This window comes from Natator depressus, chromosome 5 (assembly GCF_965152275.1).
Source record: "Natator depressus isolate rNatDep1 chromosome 5, rNatDep2.hap1, whole genome shotgun sequence".
Taxonomy (NCBI): Eukaryota; Metazoa; Chordata; order Testudines; family Cheloniidae; genus Natator; species Natator depressus.
The window spans coordinates 128,857,998-128,883,261 of record NC_134238.1 but is presented as its reverse complement, the minus strand read 5'-3'; the positions used below and the strand labels follow the sequence as shown (position 1 = coordinate 128,883,261).

Below are 25,264 nucleotides of genomic sequence, written 5' to 3'. Positions count from 1 at the left end.
TGTCTCAGGAAGGAACAAAGAGCAGTCCATTTGTACTAGAGCTGACTTTTTTTAAAACTGCACAGATTTTCTTGAATAAAATTTTTTTTTTAATTTTACACAATGATAATTCTCCGAGGACACATTTTTTCTTTCATTATATATTTTCATTAGTTTCTGGCCCCCACGCCCCTGAAGTCACTTAGAGACTTTCCATGTTCCATAGGGAAAAAAATTATCAGTCTGATAGTTCAGTGGTTGTGGTGTTCTATTGCTTATCACATTTTTGCCCTCTAGGTGCCAACCTGGATTCACTGGAGCAAGATGTACTGACACTCTGCCCATGAAAATCCAAAACCAAGAAAGTATGTTAAAATAATCTGAACTTTGCTTTCTCCCCAACTACAGCCACACAATCACTATTACTTGGTGTTTTCACAGTTCAGCTGGAATTGGCATCCTTTGATTCTGATTATGGCTTGAATCTCTTAGTTATTAATCTGTACACCATGGCATTATCGCATCAAAAATGTTCCTAGTTTGTGTGACTTTTTTTTTTAACTGGATCCTTTTCATCCTCTGCAGAATTTTGTTGCTGTTGTTTCACTCTGCCAACTTTCTTGGTTGGTGAAATGCTGCAAATTGTTACCCTAAAGGAATATGTAGACTGAGATGAATGTTGTACAGATTTCATTTCCTAGCTGCCTTGCGAACACTACTTTACAAAAGCGATTTGGAAATTTGGAATGGTGAATTTTTTGCATCCTGAAATATACTGTGATCTCGATTGGTTTGGGGCTTCTGCAAAGCAAGTGGGCTGCTCTCAACATCTTGAGCCATTTTGACATGCTAAACCAAGATTCAGTTTCTGAAGGTGAACTCACCAAGTCAAATCAGTTCACACTGAAGGAGCTTCTTTCTTAGTGTATATTCACCTCTTCTCTTTTCTCTGTTTTCTCTACCATTTTTTTGTTTTTCCTCTCAGGTGCCCAAATGAATTTACTGGTGATCGCTGCCAAAACTACGTAATGGCCAGCTTCTACAGTACGTCCACTTCCTTTCTGTCTCTGCCTCAATAGGAGCATGCTTAGTCAGTGCTGCTTCTTTGTCGCTGCATCTTTCCTCCGATTTTTTTTTACCTGTAACTAGATTTATTGCCTTAGGCCTAATATTGATTGCCTCTGCCTGTTGCATGAAAATGATAACAAAAGCAATTGCAGTACTCTGTTGGATTTGTTGGCATTGATGTTTGGGCATTTGAGACTTAGGAGCGTTCTGAAATTAATATTGAATGATGTCCTACGGAGTTGTAGCTGACAAGTACAAAGATACATTTAAAAGTCTCAAAAAAAGAAAAGGAAGACTTGTGGCACCTTAGAGACTAAACAAATTTATTTGAGCATAAGCTTTCGTGAGCTACAGCTCACTTGCTCACGAAAGCTTATGCTCAAATAAATTGGTTAGTCTCTAAGGTGCCACAAGTCTTCCTTTTCTTTTTGCGGCTACAGACTAACACGGCTGCTACTCTGAAAGCTGTCATTTAAAAGTCTCGCTTTTTATTTGCTAAAAGAAATAAATCCCAGCACTAAAACAGCAATCGCTTTATAAAATCTTTATAAAGATAGTAACCTTCCAAACAAAAGGGATATACATAAATTGCCTTGGAAAATAAAAGTTTACATGCTGCAGGTGTATCGAATGAACACACTCAAACAGGAGTGAGGGCTTTTTTTCCTTTATTATCCAAACATTTTACATTTCAGTAGGAAGAAAATTACATGAAGAAAGAGAAGGGGGGAAGGGGACATAAATGATGCTGATTGACATTTCTTATTTATGGGAGACAGGTGCAAAAGATCAAATATTTCAGAGCCAGATTAAATGGCTGAAGAAATGTGCCATGTAGACTCCTTTGGACACACACACACACACACTGTAGGACTGGGGCCTTAGAGACATAGTTTCATAAACTTCCTCTTGGATGGTCTTGTTAACTATTAATTATTATTTAATAGTGAGAAAGTGCGAAGTACGTTGCATATTTATTTTGTGCCTTCAGATATAACCAAGTCAGATGTAAAATGGAGGGAAATTGCCTGGGGTTTACATTTTTAATGCACGTTCGCTATTCATAATTAATTTTTGCTGGCGTCCCACTGCATTATGATGTAAGGGCAGTTCTATATGAACTATTTTTGATGGATCACTCACTAGCATTGAAAGATTTCAGAGACTGCATGATTGCGCAGTTTAGATTTCCATTAGTACATAGGCTAAAAAGCTGTTAGCACACACTGGACATTTTGGAGCCCTGATAGAGACATAGGTCTTCTCTTACATCAGTGAACAAAGAATGTACATACATAATTCATATTGTCTATCATGGGAGTTACCCTGGCAAATCCCCAGGACAATGGCAGGCGATTCGACTGCACAGCATTCTAGTATTTATTTTACACTGCATTTTAAAAGGTTTATTAGTGTGAGTTATTTTTAAAATGCCTCTTACGTGTATCAACCAAAAGGCTAAAATACCTTTCTAGGCTGTGCAGTCCTTTTGTACCTGAGTATTAGATTTGTAATTATGAACATTAATTTATTATTTTGAAAACCAAATTTTCTGTGCTTTTAACAAGTGTTAGAACATTTATTTTTAAAAAAAGTAGTGCAAAGGCTAAATTACACTTTTCCAAAATTAATTCAAATGGAGACTCAGACATGAACCACAAGTTCATTTTTTCCACACAGAAAAATAATATATTTAGGGTTTTTTCTCATTTGTTTTTAATTTTTCTAACTATGCTTGGGATTTTTAAACAAGTCGTTGGGTTTTTCAAAAAGGCCATGATTTTCAAAAGCACCTAAGATCCAGATCCTCAAGACTCCCTTGGGGGGTTAGGCAGCTGCAGGTATGATATGTCTACACTGCAAAAAAAAAAAAAAAAACAGAGGCCGCGAGTCTCAGAGCCCAGGTAAGCTGACTCGGGCTGTTGGGTCTTGCGCTCCAGTGCTGAAAATAGCAATGTTGACTTCCCACTTGGACTGGAGCTCTGAAATCCGGCAATGGAGGAGGATCTCGGAGCCCTGCGTCCAAACGTCTACACTGCAATTTTTAGCCCCCACAACAGAAGCCCAAGAGTCACCCAGACTCTGAGACTCACTGTTGTGGGGCTTTTTGTTGTGCAGAAATACTCCGAGGGACTGAGGAGCACAAGCCTATGGAACGCCTGTCTTTAAATCACTGAGGTATTTTTCACAACCCCATTGAAATTCAGTGGGTGTAGAGCACCTATCTACCTACCTTGGGCTACTTTGAAAATCTAGCCTATTTATTTTATTCTACCATTTTCTATATACAGTAGATCTGAAGCATAAAGTGGCATTTCTTAAGATGCTACAAATCTTAAAATGACACTTCTGGAAGTAGACCAGGGAGAGCCCATTTCAATGTAGCCAGAAAAATCAATAAAGAAGCATTTCTATTACATTTGTTTTACAGCCAAGTATAGGTCAAGCCATACAATTAAAAAGAGAACTTTGCCTGATCCGAAGAATCATTCTAACATTATATCTGGGGCTGAAAGGCAAGAGCTTATGCTGTATCCCACATACTGAGCAATTGATTTAATTAAGTTTAGTCAGGTAAGCACATAGAGCAAATCAGATGTTAAACAAAGCAAGCACCAATAGAAAAAGAAAAAAATGGAAGCTAGATTGCGCCATCCAATTTCAAGCAGAACTCCTCATTGATTTCAAGGGGCACGTTTGCTTTGAAGCGGATGGTTCAATGTGGCTCCATACAAAGACCTATGGATTAAAATCCTAATGTCATTTTTCTGTTGTTAATATTCAGCTTAAAAGGTGGGATATTTAAAAGCATTGGCCTCGTTCCACTGTGGCTGCAGTCAGAAGGAGTTTGACTGTCAGCGGGAGCAGAGTGAAGCCAATGCTGAGTGCTTTTGAAAATCCCATCCTTAGCATACACCACATACCCCAGTAAGAGGTTGTCTAGGTAAGGATCCCTGGACTGGACTCAACATATGCAGGTGTTCAAACAAAAAGATATCTCTAAGAATATTGCACTCCTCATACTGCACTGAAAAGAGAGGTATTTTTCATAGGTATCTTACTTAAGGCACCTTCCCCCATAGAAATAGTTTTTCCTTCCTTTAAGTAGAGGAGGAAACATTGTAGAAGCATTTTACACCACGGACGTTGGCAAGGTCATTCGCTTCCAGCTTCATGAGCATGCTCTATCGTGGTTAAAGGGCCTTGCACTGCAACATGACAATTGACAGGTTTCGTGTATTGCAAAATTTACCATCAGGATTGCAAGTGGACAAAATTTCCTACCATCGTGAGGGAAGGGGAATAAGATGCACAATTTTTTATAAAACTGACTGGTGCAAGATCTGGTTCAAGCAGAGACTGGCTGTTTTTTCTAAAAGATCTGCTCCAGGGATTAGTTTGGAGAAGTTCTGTGGCCAGGAGGTCAGACTAGATTATCACATTGGTCCCTTCTGGCCTTGGAATCTATGAACCTGTGAAAAATCTGGGAGTCCCTACAGCATCCTTTAATTGAGACCCTAGTGGCAAAACCCAAGTACAATCTACTGTCTTCATCTGCCATGCCAGGTGGGGAGGGGATTCATTCCTGGAGGTCAGGAGAAGGTCTAAAGGGAATGTATGCAGAACTAGTGAAAATATTTTCCCCAGGGATTCAGGTTACATCCACAGTGCTCAGTCAGCATGGAACAGGTAGCTCTAGAGCATAAGCACAGGTAAACATCTTCTCCTTTTATCCTGTCCCTGGTGGCCTGAGCACCCCTTGCATGGCTGTAAGTTTAATTGTGAGTCTCTCAGTAGATTGTATGGTACATCTGCGTGGGGGGTATGTATGATTTGTGTGTATGTGCACATATACACACGCACACACTCACATAAAATGCATTAGAGTGGCAGAAGGGACTAAATGTGGGAAAGAAACCTGTATTCCTGAAGGTAAGACCTGCAATACACATCACTTATTAAATTTGGTCAATTTTAGCCTTATCAGGCTTCGTGATCATTTTTTTTCATGGTTGAATAATTTATTGTGAAAATTATGAGACTCTTCTGTCATGTAACCTTGAGATTTGTCTGGCCAATAAATTACAGGGGATGATGGGCAAGGTTTGATTAAGTTCTGACATAGTGTAGTGACAACTCCAGCTCTCACTGGAATTGCTGATTGCTGTACGGTAACTCCCTCACTTTTCAGTTTTTACACATAAATTATATTTTAGGTTTTGAAATTTACAGTTGGCAGATTTGCTCTAAGATCATACAAATTTCCAAAATAGACCCCTGGCTACCGAGGTATTAGAAGTTTTCAGGTAAAATTTTCAAAAGTGGTTAGGTTATGTAGGCACCTAGGTCCTACTGACATTTCGTGGAACTCAGGCTCCTAAGTTAGGCACGTTTGAAAATTTTATCCTTCATCTCACCCCAAGATGAAAGTCAAAGGCCGCATTTTTTTTTTCAATCTAAATTGCCTAACCAATGCTCTGGAGCGTAGCAAACTATTTGACGTTTATATGATGGGCAGGATCACTCAAAAATGAACATTTACTGTCTTCTCAAATTTAAATTAGACTTGGGGGTCACATTTTCAAAAATGCCTTCAGAACACAAATTTTCAAAAGCAATTTAGTAGAGATTCAATGGGACCGAGGCTACTAAGTTCCTGTGGCCCAGATTTGTAAAGGTATTTAGGCACCTAACTCCCATTAAAATCCATGGGAGCTAGGCACTTAAATACCTATAATAATCTGGCCCTAAGTCACTTTTGAAAATGGGTCTTACCCTCCTAAGTCACTTTTGAAAATTTTACCCTTAAACTATGTGTTTTAAAGTTTGCCCAACATGAAATCCCATTTACAATGGAACTTAATTATTTAAAATAATCTTTGTGTTTCTTTTTAAAACACGTGGGCAGAAATTCAACAGGAAGCATATTGCATCTGGTGAATATGAGACAACAACATGAAATGGGAATGGATACAATGTAATAAGCGCTTTATAAAATTAAGTGTTGGGGTACTCTGCTTTCTTTTAATCAAAAAAAGAGACTGAAGCTCCGAATAGCAAAGATAAATTATGCTGTCTAGGATCAGAATGAGCGCTGCATGTTTCCTCAGCATGGTTTCTTTTTAGGACTTATGGCCAGAGTATGTTCCCGTTTTAAGGACCAATTTCCAATGAATTATTTGAAAAAGAAGCTGCATGATATGAATGACTTCTGTTCAAATTAAATTAGAACCGGACTAGCAGTCTTACCTATAAAACAACATAAATGCAGTAATATATATGCATGAGCATGTCACTAATTTTATTGAAGATTTAACCAAGCTTTCTATGCAACTAATGTGTATTGTTAGCAGTGTTCACCTCGGCATGTAGTACCGGCTCCTAAGAAAGAAATCTGGATGGATTCCAATTTAGTTAACCCTTAAAGTGTTACTGATAGGCAAGGAAAGAATTGTGCGCTTCACTCTCCCCAATCTGTGTAAGCTAATTGAATATCTACTTCCATAGAAAATTAGGGTCAGGTTCTAAACTTCATAATAAACAAAAAATTTAGGAAGCGAAAGCTAATCTGGTTGAAGTGTCACCCAATGGGAAGAGAAACCTATATTTGTTGGATTTTGATGGATAACTTTGTTATGCAACTCAGTTAGCCAAAGCACAGAGTAGTGATATCCTGGTCCCATTGAAGCCCATTGGAATTTTGCCATTGATGCCAGTGGAGCTAGGATTTTATCCAGCATTTTTTAGTTCTACAAAAGGAACAAGAAAACAACCTCCTCCACCCATGGAAATTACATGCAGCCACAGAGAAATTTGCATTCCCCACTGGTGCTGACTGTGGAATGCCAGATTAGACTATTGATTTTATCAGAGCGACAGCTCCCCCACCCCACACACAAACATCCTCCCACAAGTCTGGGTTTTTCCTTTGGACGCATGGCTGGCCACCAAGGGAGGATTCTGCAGGGGCTGCGTGGCCTAAGGACACGGGATCAGATCCTCAGCTAGTGTAAGTGGGTGTGGAACGCCCTTGCAGTCACTGGAGCTGTGCTGATTCAAGCCATCTGAGAAGCTGACGAGGGCCCGTTCTGTGGCAGATATCTGTTCCCATCAAACAAAATAGTAGTGGTCAGGATGAAGTTGCCCCTAAACAACAAGAATGGTAGTGTCTCCCACCAGAATCACCGTTTTCAGGAACTGGGGGTAAGCACCCCCTAAATCCTCTCTCCGGCAGGGGTAATTCAGCTCAATGTAAGGACTCCATAGACTATAATTGTCAGTGATTAAAAATAAACTATTTCAAGCGTCACCCCCTAGCCACACTTCCATTACCTCTCAGTAAGATCTTTAAGGGTTAACTGCTGTGTTCACTGCATTGTGCCAGTGCAAATGCCATATTCCTATTCTGGTGTGTAACACCTTTGATACAACCGTTATTGACCCGCAAGCTTACAGGCGCTTATCTGAGCACTGCCCCGTTAACCACACGCCACTCGTCCTGTTTCAGTGTGCAGACACAGAACAGCCGTAATATTCATGTGTAATTTGTTTTTGAGTACAGTGTATTGCTCTTTTCTGAAACTTTTTCCCTTTTCTTTCTTTTTTGTCAACTTTCTGCATTGGCAGAGCATCTTGGGATTGAATTTATGGGTATGGACCAATCATTCCTTTTAGCCTGCAGATTTTAGAGCCTGAGAGATTAAAACCTTTTTTCCCCCTCCTTCAATTTCTAACCAATTTCTTTACGCTTTAGAAGGGATCATACAGCTATAACAATAACCTTTGTCGACTTCCTAGTTGTGATTAACTCACTAGAATGTTAATTAACATAGGATACTTTAAATCTCCAGACTTCATATACATTAGCCTTGAAGTCTTCATACTTGACTTTTCTGTCAGATGGCCTTGAACACTTGTTACATTAGCATTAGTTATGATCTTTTGGTGTGGCTGGGTTTTGGAAAAGCCAACTAAATTAATTAAGCAAAGTGGCTAATGGACTGTCTTTAAAAAAAGTCAAGAAGATAATGTAGCCACTTAAATTCTGCAACAAAATAAGCAATATTGAGCTCAGTTTTCAAAGTAAAATTGAGTGACTAAATCCATATTTAGGTGCCTAAATCAGCACTTAATTGCCTGCAGTAGGTATTTAGATACTTGAGTAAGAGTTTACAAGCCTCCCTTCAGATACTCAAGTTTACAAAATGGGCTCAATCTATCCAATAATAAATCCAAACTATGCAAAGGCAAAAGCACTGACAATAGGTACCATTTTCACCATGGTGCAGTAAATATAAGGATTAGAGCCTGATCTTACAAACCCTTTAAATGAGTAGTCCTTGCTCATATGACTAATGTTTTGCAGGAGGTGAAACGTCTCTTGAACTGGCTGAATTATTAAAATGAAGCTAAATTTGATTTAATTCATTATAATTTGGAATTTCCTAAAATTCTTTACAAAAATATGAAGTAGACAAATTGTTTTTTTCATTATTTGCAAAAGAGAATTAATTTTGATTCCTATTAAAATTGCCTGGATATATAATTAATTCATAGCCACGGAAATTGTGTGTGGAGTGCTGACCATTATAAATTTGAAGAAAAAAATCACAAGCAAAATATTCTGCAAGGGCCAGATTTTTAAGGTATTTAGGTGCCTACCCCTTATTGGCACCTAAATACTTTTAAAAGTCTGGCACTAGGTCACATAGTACTGTGCTGTAATAGAAGAAACTCTATTACTAAAATAATGTCTGGTGAATTATTTGCTATAATCCCACGCAGACTTTAGCTCATATACAAACCTCTGTCAGGAAAGAGCATTTTAAAGCACTTCAAACTACCGCTTGAGATATGATTCTTTCTTTTAAAATTTCACAAATGTCTGTTAGAGGACAAACTTAAAATAAATCCATATACATTAGTAATTACAAGTAGTTTAGGGTAATTTGTAATTAATGGTGCCTTTGTGACATACACATATTTCACTATTATGATTTAAGGCTAATGGTGATTTGCATTATCCTAGCATTCTTGAGGAAGAACTAACAAATCTATAAAGGATTTTTTAACAGTCAGTAGAAAAAACCATCTGTAAATTCACATTGCACATATATCTCTCTAACGACTTTTCCCAAGGCTGTTTTGAACTTCCACGTTATTTTAAAAAAACACTTCAACATTGTAGTTATTGTTCTGCAAAATATTATTAAATGAATCTGTAAATGTTACACCGATCAAACTAATGAATATGAAAGGCAGGTCAGTGTCTCACTGTCACTCCGTTCAAGTCAGTGGAGCTACACCAGTTTAAGGATCTGGCCTGTGTTTGGTCAATCTTCACCTGGTTTATTTGACCAAGAAAGATCTCGGTTGTCCCACACCCTCTCTCTGAGTGTGACACTGAGCACTGGCTTGAATATGCATGGATTGTGTTTCAGAACATTCACAGCTGGTTCATGCAGCCTGTTTTCCCAGCTCTACCTGTGCCATTCTGCAGGCTGGCATTGGGGAAACAGGCTTGTGACCTGACCTTTCCCACCCACCCCCTTGGGTGCAGAGACTACAGTTGTGATGGGCCACCACTAGTGGGTAGGAAGTCTTTGTGACCTGCATTGCTGTGAAGAGCCAGGCGCTGTCTCTCTCTTCCCTTCTGCAGTATTTCATTTCCCAACCATACGGGGCATCGGGAGAGGGCACTGGCCCCATCTGTGCTGCTGCCTGGAAGCACAGCACACTGGGCTGGACTCCCTCATTGTAGCTGCATGCTGTGGCCAGGGTGGATAGAAGCCAAAAAAGGGGGTGTTAATCCTGGCCCATCAGATCCTCCCAGCTGCAAGCCATGCAGAGTAAGTGCTCCTGGTTCTCCTAGCCCATGCTTCTTGGCAGCAATGGGGTTCATCGGGGCCTGCCAATAAACGTCTGGGTGGGAATCACGGCCAGGCTTAGCCATGTTGGTCTCAGGATAGGAGAGAGACAAGGTAGGGGAGGTAATATCCTGGACCAGCTTCTGTTGGTGAGAGAGACGAGCTACACAGAGCTCTTCCTCAGGCCTGGGAAGGGTACTCAGAGCACCACAGCTAACTACACGATCAAACCGCTCGTTTACCACGAGTAGTTAGCACATATTCGAAGGGGCTATTCCCGGTGAAGTGGCCCAGATCAAAAGGGAAATTAGTTCACTAGGCAAGAACCCTGTCACTAAACTAAAGGAGCAGCTCTGCTGTGAGCACCCCGGCCATCATACCCGCTTCTGCTGCCGTCCTTCAGTCTCCTCCACTTTTAAATTAGGGCCTGGTTCTCACTTACCCTAAGGCCCCTTTACACCACTCGGAATCAGGCTCGTAGAGCTTGTCCTGTAGTATCCACAACACATTGTGCTCCACACCCATGAGGAGGTGGTGGACTATCGGTGCAAGATTCTCTTCATAAACACACACAAACCACCATGTCTATTTATATGTCACACATGACAGACACCACATGACCACCACGGAACACACCAACGTACCTATAACAAGCCTCAACGTCTCTAACACTGTTAGCAAAGCTATCACAGTGCAGAATGTAGTTTCCATTACCTCAGTGTCTGGTGTAACCTCAGTGACGCCTCTGGAGTTAATAGGATTTACACTGATATAACTGAGAGCAGGACTTTTCCAGAGTTATTTAAAATAAAATATATGCTAACATAATAACATGAAACCAGACTTCCAGTTCAAATCATTTTGAATTTACATGTAATATGTTGTATTTAACACAGTTCTCCTATATGTTGGTTTATTGTGCCCTCAAAATGCACCATTTGCTTGGCTAACCAATAAGTACTTTCACGGAAGCGTCTAACTAGCCTAGGCTAGGAGTTATGCTGTATGAGAAATCCCTTCGGACTCTGCTTAAACCTTTTTTTCAAGCATTTCTTCACTCTGTTTTTTCTAGTATCAAGCATGCTGTGCCAGGCCTGCAGTTGACTCCTCAACTTATAACCTTGTCTTTCCCTGTATTTCACCTTCTGTCTTTTCCTGTCTGTCATGTTTGTTTTGGGCTTTTTTTTCCCCTTTTGACTTCCTGTTCTTGGATTTTGAGTTGTTTAATAAATTTTGCAGCATTCTAGTTTTACCACACTGACTTCTTCTTCCCCTCTGTTAATACTCAGTGCTATTAATTTTGTCTGACGGTGTTCATGATCTCTTTACCGGTGTTTTGATTTACAATGGGGTTGGCTTGCAGGAAGTATTCATTTCATGATAAGGTGCATTGTATCATAGAAACTAAGATACTTTTTTTTTTTGGGGGGGGGGGGGGGGAGAAGAGAATCTCCATTGACGCTGAAACTTGTTACCTTAGACAATTAGTTTCTGCAAGAGTGGCAGGCCTTAAAGGACATACAATATCTGAGCAGCTTTTGTGTACTCCCTTGCATAGCCACTGCCATTCTGCAGTGGGCAGTACATACACAGATACAGGGTTATGCCTCATCAACCAACCACAACATTTCTTAAATTAATTAACAGGTTCTCAGGAAATTATTATTTATTTGTATTACCGTAGCACCTAGGATTGCTACCTAGATGTCAACTAAATTCTCGAAAGTCCCTTTTCCATTTCTAAATAGTAGCCTAACTGGCTCACCATATGTTATGAGTATGATGTATCTTTATTACCAGGAAGTTCAGTCTCCCAACCAAAACTCCTGAATTGGCCCTTTCGCAACATGAAGAATCAGGACCTTCATGGAGACATGACTGTAAGGCCAATCCCCACATCCAATCTCACTCACCATCCCCTGACGCCTCACTTTCCCCCTTTACTCAGATCATATGACATAGAAATGGAACCAACCAATACCCTTAAGCCACATGGATCTACTGCCAATCACTATAACACTTAGCCTAGAAATAGACACCAACTCACCCATGTTGGTTCCTAAAGCCTTTCTGACAAACCTGACCTTGTTTCCGAGAGTCTCAGTACAATCAGCTAATGTAAAACTATACCAAGCCACCTCTATAGACCACTCAGTGTTTCTTCCAAATTTCCACACTGGGTACCAGAGGCAGCCCACGGTATGCCAGAGCATGTTGCTAATCCTTTGCTTTAGCCATGTGATAACCAAAGGATATGCTGGGGGCAGTTCTTCACTGTCTCACATTGCCTGCAGCTCCGTTGACATCGGTGGGTATGCAAGGGACATAAGACAGTGAAGCATTTAGCTCCTGGGTTTAAAGAGACACTAATGGAGACCTGTATTGCCATAAACCTGTATGAAGGGATCAGAGGGCAGGTCAGGGTCAGGTCAACAGTAAGTGTATCTCTGTGCCTAGCAGTGACCTTCCATGCCCCTAGGTTACTCCTGTGTGGTCAGAGGCAGACTGACAGGTCAAGAGCACACCAATTAGAACTGCCCCCTAGGAAACAGGCCAGCAGATTTCAAATCCTGTGCCCATTCCGCCAGGACTCAGTCCCCACCATGGTGGGGAGCTGCATTTCTTTTTGTTTGTAAATCTCTCTTATGGCTGTTTCACCATTGGTGTCAAGATGATGCCCTGCCAGATTTAAGGCCAAGTTCCTACTGGCGCCACATCACTGTTAAGGCTACATTTCTCGATTGCCATGGGGAATTCTGGCTAGTTCATCCAGCAGTGCCAAATTTTTTCTAAAAGCCCAACCATGGTGACCATTTCAGTCCCAAAGAGAGGGAAACAGGCCAGATTCGCAATGCCGTGTCTTGAGTCAACCCTCAGTTGGGCCCAGATCTACTCAGTAGGAGTGAGGCACTTAAACGCCTATGAGGATCTGGGTCTACGTGTCTCCAGTTCAAAGTTCGAAGCGTAACATTTCCGTACTGCAACATACAATGATGCTTTCGCCAAGTGTGACCGATGACGGAATGTGAAGGCTGAGCCAACCCAAACATCGCTGGTGCTAATGATTTCTTTAGAATGGTGAAATATCTCTGCGAATGAGATCAGTGAAGTAGAACAGGTTTTCTTCAGAGGGCAAGGCTACTCTCTAGCTAGAACCATTCCTTTAATTCAAATCTGGACATGTAAGTAATCATACAGTGTTTCTTTGATACAATGCATCACTAATAATTGCTCTTGCCATATTTGGGGGCGAAAGGCTCAACTGCTGAGCGTTATTAGCGACCTCTGACCATTTGTCTCATTTTCATTGGTGATACAATTACAAGCCAACCTCATGTTACGAATGTAAAAAGATACTCTGAAATTTCTCCTGTAAAGACCACTGAGATATAAATTTGATTTTTGGGGGGGGGGGTGCTGCAGGAAGGGACGACATTGAATGTTAAAACAAAATAAGAGAAGAAGAAACAAGCTAAATTTGTTTTCTGAGACTGGGAATTAACCTTTATCCCAGCTGTCTTTGCAAGAGCAAAACATCCAAAGCATTTTCAAATCACATTATTACCTTAGTGCATTGTGTTTTTATTTTCAGCAAATGCTGATATTTTGTCAGTTTTAAAAGTCATATTTTGGATATTGTTCTAGTTAACAATATAAGTATCTTTTTTATTTTACTTGTTATGGTTTTTTTGGCACCCACTAGCCGCTGATATTGTGTTAAGAGATTAAGTTCTGATCCTGCAAAAGAGTTTTGCCCAAAGTGCACGGTGATCATGGGTTTGTTTTACTGTGTGGTCCTGTATCGTGGTGTGTAGCATGTCCACTGTCATCTGCTTGAATCGTCAGCCTACATCTTGTAATCTTCTCTGTTTTTGTCCCTTTCTAGAAGCAGAGGAACTATACCAGAAAAGGGTCTTGACCATAACTGGCATCTGCATTGCCCTCCTTGTAGTTGGCATCATGTGTGTTGTGGCCTACTGCAAAACCAAGTAAACTTTTCTCTTCCTTTTTATCTCTGTGATTATCCCTAAGGGCTTTATACCACAAACCCGCACAGCTGAACATAACGCTAACTGCCCAGGAGTAGTCCCATTGGACAGTTGTGGGGTGATAGTCAGTGCCTGATTGAAACCTGTCATAGGCTTGCATTGTTGATTCACACCATTGCTATGTGATGGCCATGTATGTAAGCATGATGATTTCATCATGCAAAGTCAATGTGTGTTTATCTAAATTCAAATGTAAGTGACAAAATTGGAATCGGTACACTCAGATTAAATACTGGCAGATACAAATCTCACTCAATAGCGGGTGAAAGTATACTAATATCACAATAAAATTAGAAGTACAATTATATATAATTGTATTTCTAATATCACACCTGGGATGATATCAAAGGGCTTTGCAAACATTAATTTATTAACTAATCCTCCCAATTAGAATGTGATTCAAACTAACTTTACTGATCTGTTCATTCCTTTTTTGTCACATATTCATAATTCCCATGGGAATCATGATGGGACAACAGAGCCCAGCTTTTTAACACTGTAATGTGGGTTTTAGGGACTAGAAGTAAAAAGATCAGACTAGTTTGTAAGTATCTGAGAACAAGATCAGCGGCTGTAGGAACTTGGAAATCCAAAAGACTAAAGGATTGAATTTGATATATAGACATGTGCTGTTAAATTCTGTAATGTCTCTGTAAATTATGGGGCTAATGTAAAAAATTTAGGAGCAAATCCCAGTGAAAGTCAATAGGACTTGTGCTGTCAAATTATTTTGCTGCTTTTATAAAACTCTTCTAATTGTACCTACCAAACACTAAAATAAAGTATTGTACGTCTACCACATTTGCACAAAGCAGATGTTCCATTAGATTTGCTCTTCTAGGACTTGATCCAAAGCTCACTGAAACCAATGGACAGTGGGGTTTGGATCAGGCTTCTAACCTACAGCTTTTTAAATATACACATCCTAAAATACCTCTCTAGAGCAGCCTGGAATCCAAACCAGCCCTTGATAATCAGGAGGGGCAGGAGATATCGGGAATTGCTGTCAGCGGCCTGCGAAATATTTTTAAAGCACTTGATGAGTGTGAAAAGGGGACTGATAGGTTAAGCCCTCCAAATGTGGCAGTGGAGTCATGCTAGCATTTGGAGATGCTCAGTGTGCTCCCCCCTCCCACATCCTGTCTTTAGGAAAACCCCACATGGGTTTAAAAAGAATACATAAAAAAAGAAAGATCTAGAAATGCCTGGGCATCTTTGCAAATGACACTGCTGATGGAGTGTGAAGACGACATCTAACAGCGAATCTTTAATTCCAAAGTGTTCTATCTACACAGCAATTAAATTAATGAAGAGATGTCGCAGAACGAAGGATGTGCACATTAGGTTTCCCATTACTCTTTCCTCTCAGCTTCCTTTTGCAATTTCTTTTTAGTTAATGTCCTTTAAATGCAAGAAGAATGACACATTTGCAAAATGCGCCCAGCTATATTTCTGAAGGTGAAAAGTAGCATAGACTCATAGGGCCATATTCTCACATGGTGCAAATTGGCAGAATTCCATTGACTTTAGTGGAGCTATGCCATTTATACCAGCTAAGAATCTGACCCCTAAATTATGAATCTAAGCCTGTTTAGGACCCGCCTACACACAAATACAGCTGAGTCAGGTGTCCTAGTTACCATACAGCTATCCACTAACACGGTTCCAGGTTCTAGCGTAGATGCGACCTGAATCATGTTCCCTAACTTGCCTAAAGTCGTGTGCATTGGAATTGTGTAGTAATCATATCTCCTGACTCTGCTGTATTTGTAGTGCATCCAGGAAACCTATGCTACATCTTGCCCTCATCAGTGCAGGAGGAGTGGAAATCAGTGGTTTTCAACCTGTGGTCCGCGGACCCCTATGTTTAAGATTTCCAAAGGGGTCTGCACGTCCACTGGAAATTTTTTAGGGGTCCGCAAATGACAAAAAGGTTGAAAACCACTGCACTAAATTATAACAAAAACCAAAATGTGCCTCCAGTAATTCATGCAAAAATATTAAAATGCACAGTGTACAGTAACTCATTCTTTGCATTCAAGCTGCCTTGATCGCAGCATCTTTTAAGAAGCTTCAGCTTCTTATTTTCCTTTTTTGGCAAGCCTGGAATATCCTCCCTTGATTTCTGAAAAGGGTTGAAAATAACATGGTTATATCCTGCAGTATCTTATCCTGCTAAAATATCTACACTTCTGTAGACAGCTTTGGGAACTGTAGGCAAAACCCTATATACTCTGCAGTAAACTGGACCTAAATTTTACACTCAATTCCCTGGGTTCTGCAGCACTATCATGGAAATTCTGCAGTACCTTCAAACAAATTTGGAGGATACTTATAAATTAAGTATGAAATTGAATAACAGTTGTAATACTGTAGTCCTGATATACTTTATACTACAGTTTCATTTTTTGGTGTGCTATAGATTTTGTACTGGCAGCTTGTTATTAGCCCATAGAAGTGTTCATAGACGGTTTAGCAGCTGAGCAGGGGACATCAAGGTTGTGGTCTACGAAAAGGAGTCCGAGGCATTTTGAGATAGTGGCAGAAACACAAAAGTTGGATGTTTTTGTCAAAATAGCAGTGAACCTATTAACAGTGTTGACATCAATGTGACAATCACTAGGTTTCAGAGTTAACGTTCCATTTACATAAATGAGGCAGTTCACACCTCTCAGAGCTGTCAGGGTGTCTACATACTTAGGCCAACCTTACTTCATCAGTTAGCACTTCATTAATATTTTCAAGATTTCCTCTGCAACCATAAAGACTCTAAATATATTTTTACATGAAAGCTTGAATTGTAGAGCACAGTTCTGTGGTAGGGGGGAGAATTCCATGGCAAATTCTGTAGATGCACTGTCCCAGAACACACAGTATGAAACATTGGGCTACCTCCTGTCTTGACTGAGAAAAGTCATCATAGTAACACATTGCTAGCTGCAAGGCTTGCGGAAGAGGTACAGGACTGGAGGGCTCACGGTGAACAGCCACTGCAGGATGCATGTTGCTGCTCTTCTGAGCAGGGTGGTATTTGAACAGGATCTGCTGCTGCCAGTGCAAAGCATTAGCTGTTGTTTGTAACATGGGTGCTCCCTGGCTCGGATCCTAGACCCATAGGAAGTGTTATAGATGAATTGTTTCCAGCATGTCCATCCAGCCCATGCTATCAAACACGTAAGCAGCCTGCATGGTACCATATTGCATTTACATGTACAAGCAAAGGCAGAAGTACATCCACTGTGTTTTGTGGTTTGATTGCATAGTTATGAGGAGTGGCAGCTCAGTACAGTAGAAGGGAACCAAGCTATATATAAGTCAGTGGATTGTAAAATCCAGAATGTCACCTAGTCAATCTGATCTTCAGAAGAGAACTGCTTCTGAAATGGCGTAAGTTTTGGAAGTGGATCTCCTCCTCTCCCACCTTTCCCTGTCCTTCTGCAACTTCCTTCACTCCCACACACACCTTCCCCAGCTCTGCCAGTGCTTTTCACCCTGGTGTTAGGAATTGCTCGGAGACCCTCAACAATGGGCATGGGCTGACAATAAAGTGCTTCCATCATGCTGGGTGGCTCAGCTGCCTCTCTTTCATCTATTAAAACCATTTCCCTCTTTCCCACACAGGAAGCAACGGAAAAAGTTGCATGAGCGTCTTAGGCAGAGCCTTCGCTCTGAGCAGAACAACATGGTGAACATGGCCAATGGGCCCCACCGTCCCAATCCACCGCCCGAAAACGTCCAGCTGGTCAATGTAGGTAGCCGCTGCATTTATCTGAGGGTCTTTCAACTGCTGGCTGCTAAAAATGAATGATCAGGGTTTCCAGGAATGTGGGATTTCTCCACCAAGAAATGATTAGACACTTTTTAAGAAATGATTCTAATGTACAGTAAATTCAGAGCATTTTCATGTACAGCCATTTCAGAAGAACATTGGATGTCAGTCACTAGATCGCTCTGTGTCGGAGGCTGAGATGTTAGAATACCCAGCCTTAGCAGAAGAAACTCAGAGCTCATAGCAACGGTACTGTAAGGAAGTATGTCTTTGGAGAGGTTTCTCTACAAATAATGTACCAAGTGGATATTTAATCTTCCTGGTGTGGACTAGCCTAACTGCCAGTTGGTAGATCGTGATGCTTTTTGTTTTGTAGTCACCAGGTTACGATCAAACCCATTTTCTTGTTCCTCAAGCCACCAAAGGCTGGTGAATGTTGCAGGGGTAATGCTCACCCGGGGCCCAAAATAAATATCTGAAAAAATGTATGTGTGTGTGTGTGCGCGTGTGCAGATGTGCTGTACGTTCCCCGTGTAAACCTGAGATACGTCTGTTTCTTCAGCAGTATGTATCTAAAAATGTAATATCCAGCGAACACATCATTGAGAGAGAGACAGAGACGTCATTTTCCACAAGTCACTACACCTCGACAACGCATCACTCCACCACTGTCACCCAGACGCCCAGCCATAGGTACCAGAATGAGAAAACAAACCTCCCTGCCTAAGGAGAAACTGGTGTTGGATGTCAGTTCTGCCACCATTGCATAAAGCAGATGCATAAAAATGCACTGGTCACGGGGTTTTAATCTAAAGATGTATGAGACTTAACATCCTGCCACCAAAACTAATTATCTTCCTCGGAGTTTACTAAGACTAATGATTGTGTGGAGTTCCATTACTGGTACTGTGAATTTTAATATACACAAATTGCTGAATCGGGGCGATACTGTGTATTCTTGGAGATACTGTGAGATCACTTAGTATGGCTCTAGCTCAGGGGTTCTCAAACTTCATTACTACATGACCCCAGAAGGGAAGACCAAAGCCTGAGCCTAACCGAGGCCCTCTGCCCCAGCCCAAGGGGACCTGTATCCTGAGCCCCACCACTCAGGGCTGAAGCCAAAGCCTGAGCCCCACAATGCACAGTCCCCAGCAAGTCTAACACCAGCCCTGGCAACCCCATTAAAACGGGTCCCGCTGGGGTCCCAATCCACAGTTTGAGAAGCTAATGACTGGAAAAGTCTTTTCCCCCCCCTAACTTAACCACCCACTGGTATTCACAGAAATAAAACCATCTTGTCATTTGTAGGATGGCAGAATTCACACCAACTAGGGTCTTCGATTGCCATAAACTGGTATGGAGTTTAACAGGCATATCCCAAGCTGCATGTAGCCCTTGCTTTCCCATTGTTAAACTTCCATTAGCTTGCTTTCTCCTGTTCTGAATTTAAAATAAAAGCTCTTTCTCTCCTCTTTCCCCCTCCCCTCCATCAGTTGGAGTAACGGTCAGACGGAAAGCATTATCTCGGAAAGCCACTCGGTGCTTGTGAGTTCTTCCGTAGAGAACAGCAGGCACACGAGCCCAGCAGGACCCAGAGGACGCCTCAGCGGCATAGGAGGTCCACGAGATTGCAACAGCTTCCTGAGGCATGCAAGAGAGACTCCTGACTCCTACCGAGATTCACCTCACAGCGAAAGGTACTACAAGAAATTAATTTTGCTTCCTCTAGCTGCCAGGGCAAGATAGGCTTGAAGAGATTCAGAGGGAATCCTCGTGCCTGAGGACCACAAAGAAAATTCCGTTTCTTTAGAAAATGTTCCTCCTTATTCATAAATGTGCTGAGCAGTGCCCCATTAATCTTCCTTCTTCTTCTGGTCCTGGCTCATGGCTACTGGGCAGTAGTTCGCATACATACAAGACCTAATTGGCCAGAGGTTTTCCCTGCATATGAAGCTAGGAAAAGAGATCAAAGGGGAGACTTTTACTTAGTTCTGTTTCTCGGTTGCTTCCTGCACTCAAGTAAGGCAGCCTATGGAGTTTGAGAGACAAAAGAGGAAGATAAAGAGGATTGGTTGATTGATCCACTGGGGGAGAGATTTTTCAAAAGCACCTGTGTACCTTAGGAGCACAAGCCCCTTTGTCTTTCAGTGGGATTTCTGCTCCTAAACCCCTTAGGTGCTTTGGAACAACCCCCCCGGTGTGTTTGTAAGTGAAAGCAGGGCTAGAACTGAAACCGGGTAGGGTGACTGACACTACTGGAGTGTCAGTACAGATAGTGGCAGCCTATGTGCACAGGAGAGAGAGAGGCAAAAGGGAAAAATGAAAGAATATTTACAATGCCTGTGAAGCGCTGTCGTTCTCGTCATTATAGGAGCACAGGAGAGCCCCGCTTAGGATCTTTTGTGTGAGGAATTGCACTGTACAGACATGTACAGAGACAGAGTCCCTGCCTCCAGGAGCTTACAATTGGAAAGGACGAGTGGCATATGAAGGAGTGGGGGAGGGGCATACTGTCAAATACAAACCATTTCTTTATACACTGTTGTGTTTGCAACTTTTAAAAATAATTATAAAGACATTAATTTAGCACCAGCTAGCCCCGTCTGCCCTTTAAGCCCTCATAGGCAGCCCTAACTTAACACTGAGTGTGGTCATACAGTTCTATGGGTTAGGATATAAGAAAAATTAGAACAAACCGTTGCTAGACCAGCTCTGAGTGTTGTGAATTCACAGGGGCGGTTTAACTGCCTGTCTGTGGTAGCATTAATACTGCCAAATAAGCATAATCAAAGAAGTTCTTGAGTTGTGCAGGAGACACTTTCATGAGTCAAAAAGTAGCATGTGCAAATGACAGCAGAAGCCATACATCCTGCACTGGTTCTTACAGAGAGAGGAGCTGGCTAAGGTAGGGAAGCGTGAATAATGGACATGAGCTCTATGAATGTAGCATGTAGGAAGGCAAAACATAGCTAATGCTGGGTCATTACTCGCTGTCGCATTATTGTGAAAAAACTGCCTGTAATTTTACTCTGGAATTTAGCTTTCAATAAATGCAGCATCTAGCAACCTCAAAATCAGGGAACCAGCTATGGCCCTGATCCAGCAGAGCACTTAAGCACATGCTTAACTTTAATCATGTGAGTAGTCCTGTTAATATTGATGGGCTCACTCGAGTGTAAAATTAAGCATGTTGTGATGGGTTCAACTCACCACTGTGGCGCCACCTGCTGGCCATCCTGGGAATTAGCTCAGGGTTGCCAGTGCGCCATTCTCAGATGGTGTCTCGCCCATCGTCACTCCTGTCTCTGCATCCAGGACCCACATCACTCCCCAGATCACGTCATCCTCTTCTGGACACAGCCCTCCAGCTGTGCCCCACTCGGTTCTTTTCCCCCTTCCAGGGGACCAACAGTTCTTCAACCAACCACTTGCCTCAGTGGCAGTCTGCAGTCCAGGTTCTAGACACTCATCTCAGTGGCAGATTGCAGTCCATGCACTGGTCACTTTGCTCATGGGCCAGTGTGGGAAATAGGGGGAAGCGTGGCCCTGCCCACTGACCCAGGGACCCTATAGCTGGCAGCCACATTCTGCCCCTCCTCCAGCTCTGCCATCTCCTTCCCTGGGCTACTTCCCCATAGCCCTAGCACCTCCTCTGCACTTGTATCAGGGCCCCAGTTTGGCAGCTGTCAGCCTAGAGCTTCCTCCTACTCCGCTGACCCTGCCCAGCACTGCTCTGTCCATGGTACTCCAGCCTTCTAAGCAGCCAGTCCTCCTCCCTCAAACTCCAGGGAGTGACTGCCTCTGCTCTGCTCAGCAGCCCCTTCTTATATGGGCCAGCCCAGCCCTCATTGGCTGTTCCAGTAAAGTTTCTCCTGATTGGCTGTCTCTACAAGCCTTTTCCTTATTGGCTGCCTCCTGTGCAGCCTCCCCAGGTTGGCTTTAACCCCTTACATACCAGTGAGGGGCAGCCACCCCATCAAACATGTGCTTAAGTGCTTTACTGGATTAGGGCCTATAGCAGCAAATGTATTCTGTACCGTCTACGGGCCATATGGATTGTACTCCCAAGTTCGTGCAGATAAAATATATCATTAAGTATAGCATATTTGATCTTCTGGGTGAGAAGAGAGGATGTTGTTTGCACTGCCCTTCTGGAGTGTCTAGGTTACCCTGGGCAGCATTTTGACACATTAGCAAGCTTTTTGGGTATATATCGCTTCATTCTAACGAGGAGAAAGAGGGCACCACATCTCCAAACATTGCATTTCCTGCAAATAACATTCCAGGGGGAAATACAGGGTGCATTTTTACAATAAATCACCAGTCAGCAGTGGCCCAAACCTGTGCCTGATGTGACCATGAACCCTGGGTGTTAAACTAGGCCTCATCTATCTTCAGCCTGCAGGAAATAAATGGCAAATTATTTCTGGGAGATGGGTGGGGGAGAGAGAGAGAGACTCTAAATTAAAGCTGAATTGGAACCATAAAAGAACCGGTTAAAATAAAAATGAAGATTCCCTTCTCCTCTAAGACTTTGCTGCGCAGGGAGTTAATGAGTCAAGAATATATTCCTTCCACGCTCTGATCTCTAAGGTAAACCTGAGTCACATCTTAATTTTACTTTAAAAGCTAAATGAAGGTTGAGGACCAGCTCCTCAGCTAATGCATGTTGGCCTGGCTCCATTGAAGTCCATGGAGCGACACCAGTTTACACCTGCTGGGCACCCACCTAGTATTCAGTCAACATATTTGCTGCATCTCACACCAGAGAAGCTTGTAGAAACCATCTCTGTGGCTGACCTAAGACCTGGTCTACACACTGTGATACAGCAGGGCCAGAGAGCAGCAGGAGTGGTGGATGGGAGGTATATAAACCCTAGGCTGATCAAGGCCTTATTCCCTGTGGACTACGGAAAGGTTACTACAGGGTAATTGGAGCACCTGGAGCCAATTAAGGCCCCACCCAAGACCTAATAAAAAAACCCTGCTTCAGTCAGACAGAGAGAAGGAAGAAGAGCTGATTAGAGTTTGGAGGAGTATTGCTATTAGCCAGAGGTCCAGGGGAAGGGAAACCCTGCCCAAGCAGAGCAGAGGGACTCCTCTGGCACAGAGGACTGAGGGAAACCCTACCCAAGGGGAGAGAGGGAAAGCAGCCCACAAAGCTGAAAGGGCTGGGACCCAGGATAGGAGAGCGGACGTGGGTCCCTTCCCCGCTCCCCTCTCTCTCCCACCGAGGCACTAGCGGAGCCCACAACACCCAAGAATAGGGGCAAGGGGTGGCGCCCTGATCCACCACACCAAGAAAAAGTGCGGGACCCATCACGGTAGCACTGGCCATTTTCCACAACTCAAAGTGATTTGTGTTGATTTCGTTAAACCACTGCATCTCTGTGTGTGGATCCTCTTATATAGGTTTAAACCTGGATTCTATCCATTTAGTTCATGTCGGTAAATTTACAGGCACACGCTAAACTGATACACCCAGTTTTAAACCCGTATAATTGTCATGGGAACATATAACATAGGGCTGGAAAGGACCTCCTGGGTCATCTAGACCAGTCCCCTCCTGTGACAGGAAACTCCATCATATAATCCCATTCACAAACATATCACACGCCATCCAGGTGTATCTCTATCCGTGCGTCAATACACAACGTTGGACCAGTTTAACTAAACCAAATGAAGTGAAACTTCCTGTCAGCAGCACTTGTTGGGTGGAAGGTTCTATCCCTTCAGCACCAGTTATAGAAAGATTTGAATAGAACAGAGAGCTCCTGAATATAAGGAAAAAGAGGGAATGATTTAATTCTGTTATTTGACACACACACCTATTCGTTCCTCTCTGGTTTCATGGTGGCCAACTTGATTCATTGCCACAAACGGTTACAGCTGTCGTTTTTTCCCTAGAAACAAAGGGCAGATGTAAATCAGCAGAGCACCACTGAAATCCATGGAACTATACCCGTTTACTACAGCTGAGAGTCTAACCCAATTTCCCCTCCTTCCAATTAACCTGCTGTGTTTAATCAAGGGGAATAAGCAGAACTGAGTCATGCTTTGGATGACAGTTTTGGATTTAGACTGATTTTGACAATTTCAGACTCAGATAACTATTCACCAATTAAAAATAAAATGCACTTATCAGCAGTAGGCCTGTGACTTGTAAAGACGAGGGTATGTCTTAAATTTGGATACAACTGAAATTCAAGCTGGTGAAGTTCAGGGAAAGGAAAAACAGGCAAAACCAAACAAGGTTAAATGTCATGGTGGGCACTGTGCCTTTGATCAGACATTTTGAGCCAGATCCTCAGCTGGGGTGAATTAGCCTGGCTTCCCTGAGTGCAGGGGAACGACACTGATTTACACCAACAGAGGATCTGGCCCTTTGTCTTTCTTGTTTGAACGTTAGTAGGACTTTTGTTTTAAGGGACAGCTGCCTACCTGGCAGCTTAGCTCCATTTATAAAAATCACCTTCAACTGCTAACCTTCCCCAGAAGGATACCAAGGGACACTGAGTACATTCTCTAGAGGGGCCATTAACACTGAGCCAAACCGTCCTTTGTGTCGGCTCTTGTTTCCACACAGGGGACAGGAAATGCTATGTGTTTTGATTTCTGAAGCTGTTGCTGGGTCATTCTGTCAAGGGGCTGGCTCCTCATGCCCCCACAGAACTGGCAAGGAGATTGTGTGCAGCGGGGGGAAGCTGTGTCCTGAAAAAAGACCTTACACGGATCATATTCCACGTAAGGAACAGCTGCCATTTTAAAACGCTATTTTACGCAGTTAAAAGCCAGCTCAGTGCTCTAAGACAGGATGGTTTCTCCAGGCGTCAGCACCCAGATGCTTCCACTGAACAAGTTGGAGATTCCAGTTCATTTTGGAAACTCAGGCCCGATATGTTCTAACATTAGGGGTCCACCTAAGTACTCTGGTTCCAATTCTGATGGAACTACTGTCACAGTAAAGAACTACTTAATCAACATGAGTAAAGGTGGCAAAATCTGCCCCTCTGTTTTTACCAGAGGTATGCAGGCTCAAGCTTCAGATAGCCTCAGCTCTGCTCATTTTAGTTCTTTTTCCCTGCTCATTCCCTCAAGTCCCAGACATGGGGCAAATGTTTCCTGGAACAACAAACACTATAGTTTTTATAAACTACTTGCAACTGCATTGTGTTTCTTTCATCTCCTGCTCCCTCACTCCTGTCGCTGGACTCGCCAAAGAACTGAAAATACTTCCCCTGCTCTTCCAATAACCTTGCACCTCTGGTTTCATCAAATTCATCTCCTCTCTCACTTTTCCCCATAAGCACAAAAGCATTCTAAGCTAACACACCATGTGGCTAATAACATTGGGAATGTCTGTCTGTCAGGTGCATTGATTATGGGAGCTCTGACAGAGACTGCTGCATTTTTCAGTGATGGCCTAAATGAAAAGCAGAATGCATGCCCTACGGCCGGGATTATCCCTGCACGCAGCTACGTGCACATGTCAGATCCACTGCTCGCATGCATGCATGCAACATCCAGTG

General features: G+C 42.4%; 1 protein-coding gene across 15 annotated transcripts in view; it reads left to right on the top strand.

Annotated features, from left to right (window-relative positions):
- The window catches only part of NRG1 (neuregulin 1), a 747,298-nt gene that overhangs the window by 716,744 nt on the left and 5,290 nt on the right, over positions 1-25,264 (top strand). For 9 of the 15 annotated variants that reach the window (XM_074953635.1, XM_074953643.1, XM_074953645.1 and 6 more), the window contains 6 exons: positions 965-1,023; positions 7,675-7,698; positions 13,801-13,903; positions 17,585-17,711; positions 18,295-18,425; positions 19,229-19,432. In XM_074953635.1, coding sequence (XP_074809736.1) covers positions 965-1,023; positions 7,675-7,698; positions 13,801-13,903; positions 17,585-17,711; positions 18,295-18,425; positions 19,229-19,432 — 648 coding nt within the window. Of the gene's footprint in view, positions 1-276; positions 345-964; positions 1,059-7,674; positions 7,699-13,800; positions 13,904-17,584; positions 17,712-18,294; positions 18,426-19,228; positions 19,433-25,264 lie in introns of those variants that run through there. The other 6 variants (XM_074953647.1, XM_074953639.1, XM_074953649.1 and 3 more) reach the window with 4 other exon arrangements.